Below are 19,338 nucleotides of genomic sequence, written 5' to 3'. Positions count from 1 at the left end.
TGTCAGGACACATTGTGCTGGGTTTGCAGAGTAGGTCTGGCACCTTTCTCATGGAATAGCACTGAACTTAGGTGAAGACAGCAACAGCTACTGGGGCCCAGAAACACAGTGCCCTCAATTTAACTGAATTGGAGTGACTCCGTGGCAGATGCATTCTTGTTGCCCAGTCTAGTCTAAAATGCACTACATCAATCTTCTCTATAATTTAAAATAAAGCTGTTCTGAACTCCTAGCATTGCCATTTGAATATGCTTAGCTTGAAGTACGAAACTGTGTGTAGGCTGACTTGTTAAGTGTATGTGTAGTGGTTTGAAGGAGATACAGAGCATATTTTTGGGCACTGCAATAAGAGTTCTGTGGGATGAGTTGGAGAGGATCCAGAAGAAAGTAATGAGAGTAATCTGGGGCACGTGATCTACAGAAGAAGTTTGGATGATTTTAGGGGTGTGCAGTAGAGGAGAATGGAGGAAGACATGAATCTTGAAATTCCTGGGAAGGCTGTCATGAAGGTAACAATTTGATTCTTATTTATGTGTTGGGGATCGTGAGAGGGGAGAAGAGGTTGGGAAATCTGTGGCAAAGATGTCTCTGATTGGATGCTAGGAGACCCCTGGAAAAAGATTATCTGGAGAGACTGCGAAGTCTCAGTCAGTAAAGGTCTCGAGGAGGAGATTTGGGAAACCTTTCTCAGAAACTACGACTTGCTGTAGATTCAGCTTCGGAGCAGATGAACCGGCAAGAAGATTTTGTGAGGGTCCTTTCCAGTCTTGTCTTGTGTAGACAAGATCAGAATGAACACTGGGCTATCACCTATGCTTTGAGCTGCAATTCAGGTAATTGGCTTCATTGATCTTTTTATTTCATTACTGCACAGTAAATAACTTTGGTTCCGTTCCAATATTCCTTTACTCTGGCAAAAGTTGGATTAAATCCTTTCTGCACAGTTAGGAGCACATTTATGTTTCCAAGATATTTATTGCCTACTAATTTATGTATTTAAAAGTCTTCTATGTATTTGTATAGAATGAAGATGAGTTCACAGGCCCCCTCTTCACTTTCAGTGGCATGTTGTGTAGATGTTTGAGTTGTGGCTGTTGTAGGCTCAGTAGGGTACCCGGAAGGTCCCATAGGTAATTCCAACTATGTGAGTCATGTAGGAAGGAAGTATTAGATCAAGTTTGGTGTTCTAGGCATCTTAGTACCCCCATCTTGGAGAACTTATCTGTGGTGACTCTCAATTCTGTTCCAAAAATGAACAAAAAATACCACCAAAGAGTAATTTAGATATGATGGCATTTAACTGTTTTACTGACATCATCAGTTGCTCCTTTGTGAGGCACAGAATCCAGATGCCAGCTGTTATCAGGGAGTGTTTTCAGCAGCGACGTGCTGCTCAGTACTTAATGGTATGTGCAGTTTTTGGTGGGCTGTCTCACACTCTGTCTTCTGCAATACTGTGCTACATCTGTGTTTTCTTGCCTTTCTGACCCCATTCTTTTGCTAACACAGGTCAGCAACTACTAAAAATGGTATTGTATACCCACTGGGAATGAGAATTCCAGATTCTGCTGTGATGCCTCCGGGGCCATCTCTATGTCGTTGTTAGCTCTAAGTGGCTGCATTTGGCTTCACCCTTGGTCTTCTTAGAGCAAAGATAACTGGGGAGGGATTGAAGGAGACATAAATCAAATGCTGGACCAAGAGAAAATCAAAGCAGTCTCTCAATATCTTTCTCATTAGAACCCAGCATAATTTGTCTGTGGGCCATGGGAATACAATTTACAAGTTGTTCTCTCAAGCCAAAATTTGCCTGTCACCCCTTGCTGGACAAAAGCAATCCACTAGTTAGAGACTGAGGAGGCTTTTTCCACTAGTTGAATTGTTTCAATCTGTTTCTGAAACATATTTATGTGGTTTCATATGTTGTTTTTAAAGTCCAAATCCTCTCATATTGCTACAGTGGAGATTAATATCTATGAGGTTGAGTGACAACAAGAGGGAATCTGCCCCTTCTACACAATACTAATTGTGGCTATGGGGCTGGGGACATGTTCCCTTCCTGGAATGAGGGTAGGAAAACAAGGAGTGTGTCTTGCTGGCATCACTTTGTACAGGGCTCTCTGTTTCCTTCACTTGTCCTCCTATCCAGCTTGGTCTTGCTCAGCTTTTTCTACATCACACAGAAAAGCGAGATTATTTGAGTGTATGGGTAGTAACAGCCTCACTCACTGATGTTGGAAGTATAAATTAATAACTGGGGGGGATGTTTTGCATCATGGGTCTTTTTTGGGCAATCTGTTCATGATATGAAGCAGCCTGCACCTTCTCTCCCCTTTGCTACTGTTAGATAAAGCTGTTGTTGTTGCTCATGTTCTTCTGGAAGATGAGGTGGTGAGCCCATTGAGCAGGCTTCCTTCTCTTGCTGCTGACTCCTGGTGTGAGCTGACCTTTATGGTACCTTAGCAATAGTGTCTGCCCTGGACTCTCTTTGCAAACTGTATAATTCTGGGATTTGTTGTCTTTTTGACTGCGGAAGTATCTGGAATTTTAATGTGAGAATTTTTTTGCCTAAAACTCCTATTTCCAGGTAACCATTTCTGTGAGCATGATGAAGATACGGACTTTTGTGCCGAGCAAAATCCTGACAGGACACTGAATTAGGTGCAAATTTCCCCTTTTCCTGCTGCTGCTTTCCAGAGGGAGATCTAACTGAGATGATTCTAAGGAACAAAGTGGATGCTTAGTTGAGGAAGTAGCATCACTTGTGGTGAGATTGAGTTCACACTATTTCCATTCCCCAAAAGGGAGAGGAAAGTACTTGTCAAGTCCAGAAGCTGTCCTCACACTGACCAAACTCAGCTCTCCCTTGGGTTTGACAGATTTCAGTGGTTCTGGCAATAGCCAAGGCCACAGGAATCAAATGTGTTCTGTAGGCAGCGATGCTGCAGTGCTGTCACCAGGAGCACAGAGGCCTTCTCCTCACTGATTTTTTCATCAGCCCTAGTCACTTTTACAAGTCCCAGACCCCACTGCTCAGAGGAGTAACATCTTCATAATGTGCTTCTCTGCCTCTCAAAAGGCTGGATTATACTGGAGTTGGCTGAAATGTGAAGCTGTAGATTTAGTGGCGGAGTCACTGTGATGATCCATGACCATAGTATCTGAGTGCCAACCATTCCAGCTGTCAGTGCCCAAGCTCCCTCCAAAGTGACAACTCAAACCTTTGGTGATCCCAACTACTGCAGAACATATGGAGAAATGATGGTTACAAGTGAAAACTTCATGTGTTGTGCCTACAGTATTGAGGAGGGCCAATATCAAAGGGTGCTATTTTGTTGCTTTAGACTGGGAGTGCTAATTAGAATGGAGGTATTAATTATATTTTTCATCATCTCTCTGCTACTACCTTGTTTAGTTGTGAATTCATGTGTTCTTTTTGTCCCTCCCATCTAGGATCAATCTGTTCTCCATGAAAAGGGATATGTGCACATGGAGAGCATTTTTCTCTCACCTCTGAGAGAGCCCTCTAGCTTTTATCAGACTGGAAATCTATGCTGCATCGAAACCAGGCAAGCGCCTCTTGTGCCTGTTCTGATTGTTTTGCTGTTGACATTTTTGAGATTATGCAAAGAAGGATCTGTGCAGTGTGGTGAAAAGAATGAGCTCAAACCTTTAAGGTTACTCTGAGGCTAGTAATGAAAACTCATACAGCTCAGGAAATGTGCCTTGGTATTGATTGGAGGCACTGCTGTGTACAGAGCAATTATTGCCAAGAATGACAATTTCCAGTTCAAACAAGCTCAGACTGTATTTACAGCAAAGGGATACTGGAGTCAAGGGGATTGTTTAACTTCTGATACACTTTGATGACATTTGCTACGTTTCCAGCAGGAAAGATAAGCAGACGCCAGGAACATAGTCTAGAAATGGCAGTTTCCTGCCCTCAGTGGAACTGCACCTGCTGAGTTCAGAAATGGAACTTGAGGGGGAGAATGTCCCACTTTTGGTGCCTGTCCTTTGCATTTGTGTTTGAAAGGAAAGAAGGCAGACAGAAGTGTAATTAATCAAGGTTTGAGGAAACAGGATCATGAGGAGATTTATATCTCTCATCGATATGTACAATGGCTCTGTCAGCTGCATGGTGGGCTCCTTGGAGGGGCTGTTCTCTAATGGGGTGGGATTTAGAGCTCTACAGTGCTGAGACAGCTGGGGTGGGGAGGTTGCTACAGGGTGATACAGGTCCCTATTACCCATCTTCTGGTTTTGTTCAGAAGAAAAAGAGGAGAAGAGATGGTCAATGCAGTTTGTTGGTACAAGCAAAAAGCTAATTTGTAAAGATTCGTGAGTTTGCTTTGGGTTAGTTTGTGAGTAGAAGGGTCATACCTGAATGGCTGAAGAGTGTCCTCTGCACTTGTCTGCCGTGGTCCTGTGCAGGACTGCAGTTGGTAGCAGTGCTGGCTCTCTCCAGCCACAGTAAGGGATGAGGTCTGTTAATCATTTTGCGCTCCCAGGCGATCACAAAGGGCTGCATTGCGGCATCACCCCCTAAGTCAGGCTGACAGAGTGCTGCAGTTCAGCCATACGCTCTGAATGCAGGATGCCAAACACCAAAGGGATGTGCGTGGAATATCTGGCATTGCTGCACCCAAATGGCCTTGTGGACTAAGAATGCATCCTAAATTTTTTCATGAATTTTACAGCATGCTAAGCTTCCATGGTCCCCAGTACATGCCGTATGCCTCACTCACTGATTTTAATCACTAGAATAATTCTCTTTTAAAGCTTCTTTGGAATAAATCAACAACACTCACTGTTCTTATCTGTTCCTGAATACTGGATTTTACAAAAACTGAGGAGCAGTAGATCAGTATCTCCCATAGCTGCTTTTGGGAAAAATCTGTGGCTGTTGAGGTGAGGCAGTGCAGCCCTGGCCTGGCATGCACAGCAGCACCGTGCAGGGTGAGCCTTGCCCTGCTGGTGTTGCCCTCCTGTCGGGCTGTCCAGGTCACTCTTTACACGCCCCTTACTTGTCAAGTAAAACAAATGTTTTTGGTGCTGAAAGCACTGGTCATTGTCAAAGCAAAGATGGATGGCTTTCCAGGATGGTTGGACATCATCTGGGAATTTGTTTTAGAGGTTAGGGTAGGGATTTTTTCATATCAGAGGAAGAAATTTATATCTTTTGACAGTAGTCTCCTGAGGGCCTCTTTCCTTTATTGATACTTCAGTGTTGTCCTTTGATGTAATAATCCTGCATTACATAGGCTGTCACTCAGAAATGATGAAGTTGGGCTTTTGGTGCAGGGGAATACCACCAAAGCTGAAAATAAAATAATTATTTGAATTTACAAGACAAAGACAGCTATACCTTAACTTAAAGGAAGTTGTTTCTGCCCAGAACTGTTCATGATGAATATGAAAATTAGCCAGGAGCTTGGTCTCACAGAAATATAATCTAAACTGACAGATATTGTGTTTACACATCATGAGGACCATGTCATCAGCCAGTTTAAAATGCACAGATGGCATACAATAGCAGTGGCACTGTGGAATTCAGTGTCTTAAAATTTGGCTAAACACAGGAAAGATTACATTTGACATACCTGCCCTTGAGTGAAAGGATTATTGTGCTTGTTTCATAAATCCAAACAACTGATAAAGAACTGCAGGTTAGTTGACCAGGGCAGTGCATTAGAACACACAGAGACTTGCTCTGGAAGGGACTGTCCTTGTTTTAGCCTGGGTGTATTTTGCAAGCAAGTTCCAGCACTGGTGTCAGATTTGCAAGCATGATTTGCCTGCTGCAGCTGTGTCTCTAGGAGAATGTCCCTTTTCTGGCTGGTGCCTTCAATACAGCTGCATTTGACTGCACTTAATTTTTACCATCTCCAGCTGGGGGTGGGTTCAACTTTTAAATTAGCTTCCAAAGCTTCCAAAATATTCTGTGTTGCATCCAATGATCTGTAAGTGGTAATGTGTCATTTGGAATTCACAGTTCAAAATGCACGCTTAGCATCTCAGGCTCATGATTTGCTGAAATGCTGATCTGACCAATTCTGCTGTTCTGATTTCCTTCTTGAAGCCCACAGTAAACATCCTAAGTGATGAATTTAACTATGAAAGGCACCCTGGCCAACGTGACCTTGACAGAATGTTTTTTCCTTTTAAAGGGGTGATTAATAATGGCTTTGAATTGAATACTTAATGTATTTCAAGAGGAATAATATTTTCCTTGGAAGTGTTTTCTTGCTGTACGGTGAGATTGCATTTGACACATCCAGCCACAATTCAGACCTGGAGCTGAATGTTGTGGAAAAACTCTGAAATGAGGTACCTTCTCACACCAGTTTCCTAGGAAACTTAATTTTATTGAAAGTAAAGCCTCCTTTTGTTCCTATGATATCTGAAAGTTTATTGAGATGCATCAATCAGTAGGTTCAGTATCTGGAGCCTAATTCTTTAAATCTTATTTGCTGTAATATATCATATCTGCATCCCCAGACTCCCAGGGAACAAATACTTCACAGCTGGCAGCTCTGTTCCTGCCCCACAGCAAGAACAGAATCAAATGAATAAGGCCGTACAGCCTGTCCTTGAGTTCTTCAATGTATTTCATAAGAATATTGCTGTCCATGTACAGTTTGAAATTATTTTGGGGCAGGGTCTTTCACTTTCACATATATCACTAGCACGGAAGTCTGGAGTCCCTGGGGAGGAGAGGTAGTGAGGGCTCACTGGTGTGAAGTGCACCCCCAGACAAGCATTGAGGGCAGGAGACTCATCCAGGTCATCTCTGGGCTCCAACCTTCTTTCCTTGGTTTGCAGACCTGGTCTTCAGCACAGGTACTGATTGTTAAAACCAGTCAGTCCTGGAGTCTGGCAGCAAAGTTTACTAACAGAAGCGTAAATATGTGATGTCTGAGTGGGTTCATATTTCCACCTAGTCTCTGCCCATGAGGTCCCTGAGCTGATGAGGTGCCCTGCCATTCTGCACCCATCTTCCAATGGCAATGCTCTTGTGTCTTTTTCTACTCAAATATAAAAACTTGATTACATTGGCCATGTCCAGCATCTCTCCTGTAGCTTGCTCAGAGCTGATCTCCTAAATCTGTTCTGAATAACACCAAAGAATTTCTCTGACTAATTCAGTGTCTGACTTTGACTCCATTGTGTAGGATCGTGTGATGCAAGTGGTATGCTGCAAAAAGCCTGATCCCTTCACTGTTGTGGCAGTTGTAGTTAAATAATACTAATCCCTGATTTTCCGTTTTCCTCTCAGAAATATTTGGTAGCTTGATCTCAGGGATTTTCTTAGAACTCAGATTAACATATAAACTGGGACAGAGGATTTCCTATAGGTAAAGCAGTTTTAACAGTATTTTTAAGGAAGGTATTGTATCCCCAGCATGAAACCAGAAGATGTGTTGTGTGTTACATGAAGACTGGTCATTCAAAATAATGTCAACAAAACAGTCTTGCTGCCCCTTGAGACTTGTACTTGATAATGCACAAGAGCAATTGAAAGTCTTCTCATGGCATTCATTTTTAATTACTTCTGTGGTCAAGGTCATAGATATAAGCTACTTGTCAGCCTGGATAGCTTCACTAAGATAAAGACTAGATTTATGGCATTTATGCAGAATTCTGGGAAAAAACAAAGGTCACATTTTTCAAATTGAAGTGTTCGAAGTTAGCCTCTTAAATCCGTCCTCAGACACTTGGATAAACAGCCTGCTTTTCACAAGTGCCAGCAGTGGCTCTTTGTGCTGACTGTGCTGGAAACAGCCTGTGCCCAGTGCATGTGTCACTCATCAGCCTATTTGGGCCTTGCAGGCCTCCTCTAGGCTCTGGTGTTAGTTTTGCCTTAACCAAAGTAGCCTCGTTGTCAAGGTTTTAAATTATTATAAAAACAATTCTTCATTTTCAATCATTCAAGTTACAATGGCGACTATGCCATTATAAGAAAGACCTGTGTCTGGTTTTTATCCATGCAAAGTTGGCATGACCAAGTGGAACATTTTAGAGACTATTGTGATATGAATTGTTTCACATCCTAGTGTCAGTTCTTCATTAAAATGACCTTAACCATTTTTTACAGTGTGTTTTTTCAGGCCAGTAGCTAAACCTTAGTGTGTAGTGGAATTTTCTTTTTTCTAGACTGTGACTTAAGAATGAAGAAAATTTTTTGCTTTCTGGCAACAAAATCTTTAGCAAAGACTTAGCTTCCAAGCTCTTGGCCTTTTGAAGGTATGCTTGAATGTAGAGACAGAATAAAAATGCAGAATCTTTGGGAATGTAAGTCAACAAGAATTTTCTACAGCATATTTGCATTCTTTCCTTTGTCTAATAAAGTAACAGGTACAAGAAAGGAGGCTCTGTCAGAGCCCACGACAGCTTGGGTTCCTACCACTCTCCTCTGAGAGTGCTCTGAGGAGGTTGTTTTAGAGGGGAAGCAAATCATCGCTAAATCAATAGAATTAAAACAGCCAAGGGCAGTGTGAGATTTGGGACATAAGAGCACTTGCATGAAAAAATCACCAATTAAGTCTTTGAAAAGTAGCTGCAGAGTTAGGAGGAACAGCAATTCCTGAGAGAATGGGGAAACATTTTCTGTTGAAGGTCTTTATTTGAGGGCTGGTGATGACAAGAAATACTGGTTCTGTCTGAATTGTTTGAGGGTCTTTAGTTTGCATTCTGGAGGAGAAAAAAAGGGATTAAAACACAGATTTTTGGGAATGCTTGAGTATGCACCAGGGCTTTGGTTCAGATGAACTCAGATTAAGTGAAGGCAGAGCAATAAGACTCAGCAGCAGATAGTGTGGCTCCTTTGTTTGCACATTCCCACAGGCAAATTTCATCTATTTGTGCAAACAAAACCTGAGAGAAGGTGACTTCTAGGAATGATGCCACATGTATCCATGCACTGAAGTAGTGGCAAGTGTTGCGATCATATAGGGGACTCTGTGGGAATAATCTTTTAAATAAACAGTGTGTCTCTTTTTGCCAGATTGCTGATCTTCCAACTTGTGGGATGTGCCTTTAAGGTTTTGAAAATCTGGAGCCGATGCTCTTCTAAAAATAAACAGATAAAAACAAATAAATTCCTGGAATCTTATTGACAAAATCTTTTCCAGTCCATTTTTGCCAGGCTTGTCAGCTGTACTAACACTCTTTGATGTTGCTTTTACCTCCTATGTTTGCTGAAGTAGGTGTTGCCCACTGTAAATAACTATTGTTCTGGTTTCCTGGCCCATTTGCTCGAATTTCCTCAGTTTTTGTTACACTTCTGGGTAAGAATGGGTGGATATGGATACAGGGACGTAGCATTTTCAACTTTGCAGGTGAGCTGATAGCTCATCCGAGGACACTGCTGATCTGAACTGACTCTGGTCACGCTCCACCAGACAGTGTCAGACGTGTTTTTTCCCAGCCAGCAGCCTGGCAGTATTTTGGGATGCAGTGGTCTGATGAAGGGGCAGCTTTGGTGCTGGTGGTGGTTTTAACATCAAGGAAAAGCAGTTTGCTCTGGATTTGATTTTTACTTCAAGACATAGCAGGCACAGGACTAAGCAGCAGAGTGAAATGGACAGGTAAGAGTTCAGCACGAATTTGGAATGTCAGTGCATGCTACCTGCTAGAAACAAGAAAAGCAATCATTTTAGTCTTTCACAGAGGAAGCTTTCAAAAAATTGTTGTAGATTGTTTCACCTAGACACACACACACATCCAAACTCCTTTAAATAGCAGCCACTTCAACAAATAAAATTCCTTGTTGGATTAAATACAGTAAATGACATGCCAGGTATTCCAACTTGTACATCCTACCAAGGTTATGGCAAAGAATGTGCCTGGGTACTAGAAAAGATTTGTCTGCTAGCTTTGATTGCTGCCATTGACTTAATGCTTAGATTGTAATAGGGCTTAAAGGACTGAACTAGAATTGGCCCCTGTTGTGTTCAGTCTTGTCCAGACATAAAATAAATAGCATTTCCAGAGACGTTCCTCTGCAAAATGAGAGCAAACAGTCACTATGGATGAGTAATCAGACCTGAGCAAATAAACAACAAACACATGGAGGATCAGGATGTGCCTGCTTTTTTCCAAGTCAGTAGCTGTGATGGGAACATGGCCAGTGAATTAATAGTTTGTGTGCAGTACAACAGAGGGACTTTTCAACAAAGGATGAGGCTTTGGATGAAGAAAGTATATTTATGTGATTTTTCTATCTGTTTTTCCCATTATGCCCACTCTTCTTCAAAACTATTTAAATCGCTCCCCCTCTCCCAGCTGTACCATCACTCAGAGAACCAGGAAGGGGCTGGGGGCAGCTCTCTGCCCTGTGTGTGCCAGGACAAAGTGGGCCAAGCTGCAAGTGGGGACATGGGAGTCAGAGCTGCAGAGCCATTCATAATCCACGTCTCTCTTCCCCATAATTATCTCTGCTACCCGAGAGAGTTGAGAACTCCCTTAAGCCTCCCTGAAAGTCATTTAGATTCTAATTGGGATTTAAAAACTCTTGAAACCTGAGTGGGTGGCTCAGTGCATTATTGCTGATGAATGGTACCCTGGGTGATGTGCCCAGCAGACCCACAGCGGACCTGTGCTTGGTTTTCCAGTGAAGAGCTGTCCTTTTTGTTTTCAAGCACAGATTTGCTCTTTACCTCAGCTAATTAGGAACTGGCTTCATTCACAAAAGAAATTCTGTTTGTGGCACTATACCAAAATGTTAATTAAATTTTGTTATGTTGAATCCCTTTCCTTCTAATATTTCTTTAAAATGGAGGCGACGAAGCTTGCTTTCTCCACTTAAATATTTTCTGTCTTTCCTTCCCAGTCTGATTTCTCCTTCAAAGATTGGCTTAACATGATTTCATTACCTACTCAGAAATGTCATCGTAAGGACCTTAGATCTCAAGAAGAACCACTTCCTGGCGATTTTCTTGTTTGTTTTGGTGGTTTGTTTTGGTTTTTTTCTCCTCATGAAGCTCATCCTAACTGGTCATTGTTCCCTTGTTGCTAATTCCCTGCCTGACTTCCCTCTTCCTGTTAAACTGGCCCACAACCATAAGCAGAATGGTGAGAGAGGGTCCATCAGCACAGTAAGAGCTGTAGAATTGCACTGCTGGGGCAGAAGTGGGATGACATCACTCTGATGGATTTTACTGTGGCAGCTGCATAGGGACCTCCATGTACCAAGCGTCTGATAAATGAAGCACATAATTGAGAACAGGACTGATGGAGGCTGCAGCACTACTGTGGCAGCAATTTTGAAGGAGAGAAGGGTTTAGCAGTCCCAAGTGGGTGAAGAGGAGGGGGTCTTCTCACCTGGGCAATGTAGTCTGGGTGTGGTTCCCTACCCCGTGCACGCCATTCACTTGTTTATCATCTTAAATCTCTTGAAGTGCTTCCTTCAGCAGCTGCACTGCGCTTTCCTGTGGGCTGCGCACAACCACAGCAATCTCTGCTCAGTGAGGCAGAGAGGATGATGTTGTTAGCTCTGAATTAATTCGCTCTGTGAGTGTAAATCAGGCTCCTACTGTTGTTTTGGTGAATTATTTTAAATGTAAATGCTACAGAAACAAATGAAATGGGTGGATGTGGAAAAAGAACACTTGAAAGAAAGAATTCAAGTACAGAAAATTTTTTCCCTTTGTCAATATAATGTGCTTTTAATAAACTACGGATGCTCTTGGCTTTCCAAGCTGTCTGTAATAGTCATGGATTCCTATCCCAGCCTTATCCCTAAAAGCTGTAGACTGTAAGTCAAGTGAAAACAGATAACCAACATTTTGGGAAAATGCCTCTAGCCCCTTTTCCTTCAGTCCTGGGTCACTGTTCAGGCTTGTGACCCAGACACACGTCTGGAGCTCCTCGCCGCTGGGGAGCTGCTGGGGTTTATTCCAGCTGAGACATAAACCTCTGTGACTTTGAGAGAGCTCTGTTAAGAGGCTGTGCTAAATTTGGGGCTGCAGTGTCCAGCTCCTCTGAGGAAACTATTCTAGAAATTTATTCGGTGAGAATAATTTTCCAATGAGAGGGTGGGATTATATTCCTTTAATTTTATTTTTTTTTATGGTGGTAGGTGTATCGGACTTCTGGGGGGTTATTTTGGTTTGGGTTTTTGTTTGAGTTTTTTATTTGTTTGATTGTTTAACAGCAACTTTTGTTCACTAATTCCTGGCACTTAGAATGTATGAGGCAGGTCCATCCTTTGAGAGAGGAGCAAAGCACAGACGTATGGAACTGCGTGACCTGTACTAGGTGACACTAGTCTGAACTGAACTCTGGACTACAGTTAACATTTGTTTTCTGAGACCTCCAGTAGATCATCTAATTCCAACTTCTTTTGTCTTCCCACCAGTTTGATGAACAACACAAAACCTTTTCTCTCTATTTTCCCATCCATGCCATCTCTGTTGGTGGTGAAGATCGAGGCTGTCCCAGTGCAGCCCAGCTGGTTTGTTCTCCAGTGTCACCTAGGCTTGATTGTGAAAATCCTACCATACAGGCAGCTGCCTTCCAATTATCCCAACTTACCTCTAAGCAGGATGCAGTTGCAGGGCACTGGCAGGGTGCTAGTGAGTTGTACAGCATGGCTTATCTCTCCTTGTGGGCACAGAGTGAGTGCTCTTCTCTGTGAAGCCACAGAGCTGGTAACAGTTGCAGGGGCTTTCTGGTGAGCTGGAGAGCTCTGGAGCTGTGTACAGGTACTCCTTAGAATTGCCTGGCATCACCTTTCAGTAAGGTAGGGGCACAAGCAGAGCCCAGCCAGGACCCTTCCCACTACTGCCTGCTTATACCTGCATTCCAAACTCTGTAGGAAGGTGTAAGGAGGGTGAACCTGGAACATTTTGATCAAGCCTCACTCGATTTGCACAGAACCCTTCCCTTTTGTCCTTGAATGCAGCCTAAGTGCTGCCTGCTCAGGCACTTGGACATAGACCACCTGTGCCAGTCGCTGGCTTCAGTGCCATGTTTTGTATGAGTTTTGAAGCTTCATGTCCTCAAGATAATTCTTCACGGAGTCAGGTTCTTGACACTTTATCTGTATGGATGCATAAAAAAGAGTTTGTGTGGCATTCTTTTGTGAGCTGCTATTGCTAGAATTATCTATCTGCTTTTGTACTGGAATGACAAATCCCAAGCTTGGGCTAGGGCTGGAAGCACTATGAAGCAGAGTTTTAGTTCTTGCACATACTGGCTGTAGTAGTAAATGTTGGTGACATCCCCTCCCTCGGTTCCTGTGTATGGGGTTTGTTGTCCTATTTAGTGAAATTTATCAGGACAGTGGTATAAAATACGAAGAAATCTGCTTGAGTTAATTGATGCTTGGGCTTTACTTCTTGACAGAATATTGTTCCTTGGTGTGGCCTGACTGCCAGGGAGGGACAGGTCAGGTCAGTGTTTCAGAGCGGCGTGGAGAGGCCAGGCGTGACTGTGCTACTGGATTTCAGTGTTAGACAGAGATGAGCACTTGGAGGTGGCAGGAATGAAGCATCTGAATTAGCTACTGTGCAGTTTAATAGTGGCCTGTCCACCCAGTGCTGTGCTGTTGAGGAGGCTGATAGACTGTTTCAGCAATCTCTGCTAACTTGTCTTTTAAGATTTTTGTATAGTGCTTGCTTCTTTTCTACTTGACCTAGTTTATGCTTTGCATGTTAAGTCAGTTCCTACACTAAAAGCCTTCATTTTCCTCTGTCCTTGATGGTTTTCTAGTGCATTGGGTCACCATTCCAGACTACTATTTTATTTATTTGTGGTCATGTCTTTCATCTAACCTGCTTCAGAGCAAATTCTTATTTTTCGTTAATTTAATTCTTCCCTGCAGCATTAGTTTGGGAAAATGTGTAATGGCTATCTTGGGCCGTTCTTCCTCAAGGATTGAGAACTTTCTTGTGCTTATGAAGTGTAGTTTTGGTGCAATATGTCGATCAGGACTTTTTTTACCAGGAAAACTAGTCCCAAATGCAGTAGGAGGTCTTGAGACAGCAGAGAATTGATGAGCTTGGTAAGATCAGAGAGGAAAAACAGATCTCTAGTAAAAGCAAGCACGGCTTTCAAGGCACTTAGCAGAGGTATAGAGCATTTTAAGTAACACAGATAAATACCTCCCTGGAGCTTTTGATTTTCATCTAAACACAGATCAAAGAACAAATAGGAAAGTGTGGGGACAAAAAACAAAAGCTTTAAAGATGTCAATGAACATTTTTCAAGCTGAAGGTTACTTTTAGCAGTGAAAATAGCAGAAGATGCATAAGGGAAAAGCAATGAAGCCATGTGTAAAATAAGGGAAAAGAATGAGATCAGAGGGCAGCAAAGAGTTTTGAATTAAATGACTGCTGACTTGCTTCTTATAAATGATTTATTTTTATTTGTTCTTGAAAAACATTTCTCATTTGTTTCTGTGCTGCACTAACACACTGGAAGTTGTTCATTACTATCAGACCACGGTTTTTCAGACAGTGTATGTGCAAAAAGTGATACCTTTAATACCCTTAAATTTAGTTTTAGAAGTTCCAACCATGGTAACTCTGCAGGAAATTATAATATCAGTGTTATTCGAGGTGGTTTTGAGTTTTATATTAATGGACTAGGTCTTAGCCCCAGAATTGCTTTATATGCAATCTATACTACTGGCACATATTCAGTACAGAACTTCTGTATAATGAACGATGTGATGTGTCAGGGCAAAGCTAGGGGAATGCTTGATTTTTTTGTGAAATGTCACTTAAAGTTGAATGGTTGGGTAGTTCCGTACTTGCACAGAAAATTCTGCTTTAATCATAAGCTCATATGCACCTGTGTCCTGAATTGCCATCAATACCAAGTGGAGTTCAGCTTCAGACAATCTTTGCTGTGTTGTGCCTATTTATCGAATTCAAAGCATAAACAAGCAAGTATTTAGTTTAAAAATAGCTCATACTTGTCATTTTGATGTCGGGTTACTGCATTGAACTGATAGCTGCTACACTGAATTTACCCTCACTGTTAATAGAAGTGATCAGGTGGTGCAGCCTTAACAAACCATCCTGTGTACTGAAAGTGTTGATGGACAAGTTTGCAGGTCTGGCTGTAACCTCTGCCAGAACTTTATTCAGTGCTAATGTGGTGCAGCTTTGGTTTCAGGTAATAGTAAGCTAATGAAATGTTAGGGACTTTTCTTGACCCCTTGGCACAGTTAGGTGCATAAGATGCACTTGCATTATGAAGGGAAATGAGGACTCAAGACCAGGTTCGTGAGTTGCTTCCTATTAAAGCTCTACAAGGTCAAGCTCAAAAGGTTTTTTTCACCTGTTCTGCAAAAATTTGGAGTGTAACATCATGTAACTTGCACAGCCAAGCTTGTTGCCGGGAGTGCTGATAGTAATGTCTGTGTTTTCTCTTCATTCAGTTCTACTCCTGTTTCCATGTCAAGTCCATTGAACTAAAATTACCAGTTACATCAGCTGTTCTCTGCATCAGCTTTGTGTAGGTACTTGCTTCATGCATTGGAATCTTCATAAAGCCCACTGCTTTGTCATGGAAACCGTTGCTCTAGCAGTTGCTAATCCACATGAATATGTCAGCAAGTGTTTTCTTTAATCACTGCCATTTTTCACAGATTTGAGAACAGAAAGTTAATGTTCAGTAACCAGTCCAGGGATGGGATGAGTGACACTACATGCCACTGAAGGGTCTTTGCTAATACCTCGAGGAGACTTTAGGAAAACAGTCCTGCCCATGAAACAGATGAAGTGACACTTTCTTCTGTGCAAGGAGTATAAATGCCACATTGATACTTCTCTCAGGCTTATATCTTGAGACTTCAGTGTTTGTTCTAGCTGCAGACTGTGAACCCTCCATTATCTGTAGCTTGTTTGGGGCTGTGCTGAGCAGAATGGCCTTCCTGTGGTAATGATGGATAATTCTGGAGCAAACACCCTTTTAGGCAACAAAAAGGGTTTGCAATAAGTGTGTGCACAAAGAGGAAGGTGAATGTTTTTCCCAAAGGCTGAGACTTCCTTTGGCCTGATAGGATTTGTAAATCATAATCCTCAAGGTATGAAGTGGCGGACATGAGCTGCTTGTTACCTAGTCCAGTTTCCTGTCAACACAGCAAGGTCCTAATAAAATCACATTTGCGCCATCATTGCCCTATGCCTTTTTTCAGACCTTGTTTTCTTATTCTTGCTTGATCTTTTCTTTGCAACGTGCAGCAGTTGTTGAATTGTTTTAAATCATGTTTTCCAGTCTAGAAAAGGACACAAACATTTAGGGGTTATTTTCAGAGAAAAATTCTCTGAAAACAGGCAAGCATGAGGCTGGAATTCTGACCCAAAATTGCCTATGTGGTTTCCTTGTCTTTTTCTCCTTTATGCTGTGTTATGGAGCCCCTTGCCCCAGTGAGCTCCTGTCCTGGTGCAGTGCTGCAGAGGCTCCTGTGGGCTGTACCAATGTGTTCATTGTGTTGTTGCAGTGATTGCTGATGGAGCACTGGACAAGGCAGCCCTGACAGACGATGTGGGAAGCGAGGAGGATCTGTACGAGGACTTCCGGAGCTCCAACCATCGCTACGGCCACCCCGGGGGAGGCGGGGAGCAGCTGGCCATCAACGAGGTATGTGCTGCTCTGTGTCTCTCACAGCACAGGGATGGATGCTGGTGGTTCCTGTAACCACAGCCAAAACTGATCATGGCACAGTGGATGGGGCTTCAAACATCATTTACTGTGGGCACCATTTACAGCTGGGTGACAGCAGGGGCTGGGCCTTCCATCAGGGTGCTGTCCCTAAGGCAATGCAGAGCCACAGGTCCTGAGCAGGTGACTCTCCTCTTGGGTGTTTTTGGTTGAGAAGTTTAAAAACATTAATGAGCAGCCTGGCCAGGCTGTTCAGACTTGGAGTGTGTTGTACCGAAGGCATAACAGAAATGTTGAAAAAATCTCCGGTCTACCAATTTCTTTATTCATAGGTAAGAAGGGTGCAAAGTTTAATACAGGCTTGGTCTTCACTGTTTCTTCCTGTTCCCCAGTAAACTCACTCTAGGGATGTGAAAGACCTGCGTTTTCAGTCACTGTTTTTAGCTATTTTCTTTTATAGTACTGACCCTGATTAAGTTGACATCAGCAGTTTAAAAAGGTACTACTTGGTTTAAGTGATGCAATGAGCAACATGCTAACAGATCTAAGATGGTTTTCCTGTAAAAGTACTATTTTTTTCTTGTGCGTTAGAACTGGCATCCTGCTACACACAAAATGCTTTTTCTGTGAGGTGAACTTGCATTGAAAGAGTGGAACATGTTCACCACATGAGTGATCTCCTGAACTCCTACACCTTCTTTCTCTCTTTCCTATACTCTCTTACCTGTACATGGCCTTCACAAGATGAGAAGGCAGGGATAAAAGAAGTATTATATATTCCTGTGGCAAAGCTATAATTGAAGCTACGTGGCTCTCAGTGTGTGTTTGATACACCCAGTCATGGTGCTTCTGGGGTCTGAAAAAGCTCCAAAAAACTGCACAGTGATGATAACAGCTTTTCTTCAAAAGCAACAAAAGCAAATGCTCTTCCAGCAGTTCTCCTGCTCCCACTGCTCAGAATCCCTACCTACAGCCCTGGGTGCCTGGGGTAAGGAAGGGAGTGGCTTTATTTTCTTCCCCTATCGCTTACATCCAGGGGTTATCAAACCATGGTCAGAGCTTTTTAATTTAAACTCATCTGTCTTGGGCTGTTGTCACTGGCAAGAAAACATGAGCAGAACACCAGAAAATCTCGTGTTCTTCCACGTTTACCTGGTGTGTTTATGAGAGTCCCAGGCACCACAGGAGTCAGTCCCAAAGCTTGCACTGAGTCTGTGGGAGGAGGATTCTGCTTCCCTCCCACTCAGGTGCTTGCCTTGGTAAGTCTTCTTACTCGGACTCATCAAATAGAATATCCTCTGTATCTTTTCTTTTCTTTTCTTTTCTCTTTTCTTTTCTTTTCTTAAGAGAAGGTTAAATATTTTACTTTTTTAAAGGAAATCTTTACAAGTCTTTAAAATCAGGAAAAAAATAAACTTATAAGCAGGTCTCACCATCATGCATGTGGTGGTTTTCTCTTTCTTTATTCATTATTATTGAGAACAATTGCTTTTCTTTCATTTCTTAAAAGTTCATTTTATTAGAGTAAAATTCCATCACTTGTAATCAAGAAAGTAAACGGATGTGTCCAAAGCAGGTGTAATTTGTAAAATCCATGAAGCGTACGTGGGGTTTTGTTGGCCAGTTGAATTGAAAGAAAAAAGATTATTTTTGGCTTGTTCCCTAGAATCTTGCCTGTTCAGGAGCCAACAAAACTGTAAGAACAAACAGTACATTATTTACTTTGTCGACTGGTTCCTACGGGTAATTAATCCATCACTTGGTTCCAGTGAGCCTTAGCAAAGCACTGCCTACACAATCACTTCCCAGAACAGGAGATTACAGAAAGTACAAAACCTCTGCAGTGAAATACTGAATCTGTGAGATGGGAATTCTACAACAACAGATATCTTAAGTGTTGGAATTGAAATATCTCAAATAGCTGGTAGTTGGACAGGCTTATCCTCATCTTCCCTGCTGGACCAAAAGCTGGCTATTGATTAGTCTTGAGTATTTTCCATAGTGCTAGGAGTGATGTAGGGTGAAGATTTCAGTGTTGACTCATTCAGTCACATTTTGTGAGTAGTCTCAGCTTTGTTTTATTGTATTCCAAGTTGCATTTTATTGGTTGTGGATAAGGAAACTATGGTAACCACATTATTCTTAGCCTTCTTGGAAGAAACAGCTTTCAAATAAATAGAGAAGGCTGAAATACATTTTTAAGGCAGTTGGCAGACCAAGTGTTGCATTAAAGAACAAAACACCCAACCACTGAGTTTTAGTTCATTTTGGATCAAGAGAAAATGATTATGAAATAAAAAAAGAAACCTTTCATAAAACTAGAATAATTTATTGGCAAGAACACTGGAGGGATAAAAGAAAGCTGGGAAGGTTGTATAGAGCCCACCTAAGAAGAGCAGCATGAGAGTATGTAAGAGCCAAGAAAAATCAATCAAAAAGTAATAATAAGGGTTTGGGATGAGAAAAGAGGTTGGGGAAGTAATTTTCTTGGGGCATCTGTTTGACATTCTTTCAAATGCTTTCTTGATGCTCAGGAAAAGAGAATTTGTGTTTAGATTGTACTCGGTAGAGTTTACTTTGTGTTTGCTCCAGATAGAGACCCTATCCTTGTATTTTATTGCTTCCAGGGTTATCACTGGGTGAAAATGCAGTAAGAGAAAAATCTGTACTGCAAATACATTGTGATTCTGTCCTTCCAGTTCTCCATAAATGTTATGTATA

General features: G+C 42.1%; 1 protein-coding gene across 1 annotated transcript in view; it reads left to right on the top strand.

Moving 5' to 3' along the window:
• ARHGEF4 (Rho guanine nucleotide exchange factor 4) overlaps positions 1 to 19,338 on the top strand; it is a 213,718-nt gene that overhangs the window by 153,507 nt on the left and 40,873 nt on the right. Inside the window, exon 7 of the mRNA XM_017728791.1 lies at positions 16,457 to 16,596. Coding sequence (XP_017584280.1) covers positions 16,457 to 16,596 — 140 coding nt within the window. The remainder of the gene's footprint in view (positions 1 to 16,456; positions 16,597 to 19,338) is intronic.

The sequence above is a fragment of the Corvus brachyrhynchos genome, unplaced genomic scaffold, assembly GCF_000691975.1.
Source record: "Corvus brachyrhynchos isolate BGI_N302 unplaced genomic scaffold, ASM69197v1 scaffold223, whole genome shotgun sequence".
NCBI lineage: Eukaryota > Metazoa > Chordata > Aves > Passeriformes > Corvidae > Corvus > Corvus brachyrhynchos.
The sequence above is the reverse complement of the archived record's forward strand: the minus strand, read 5'-3'. Positions and strand labels throughout refer to the sequence as shown.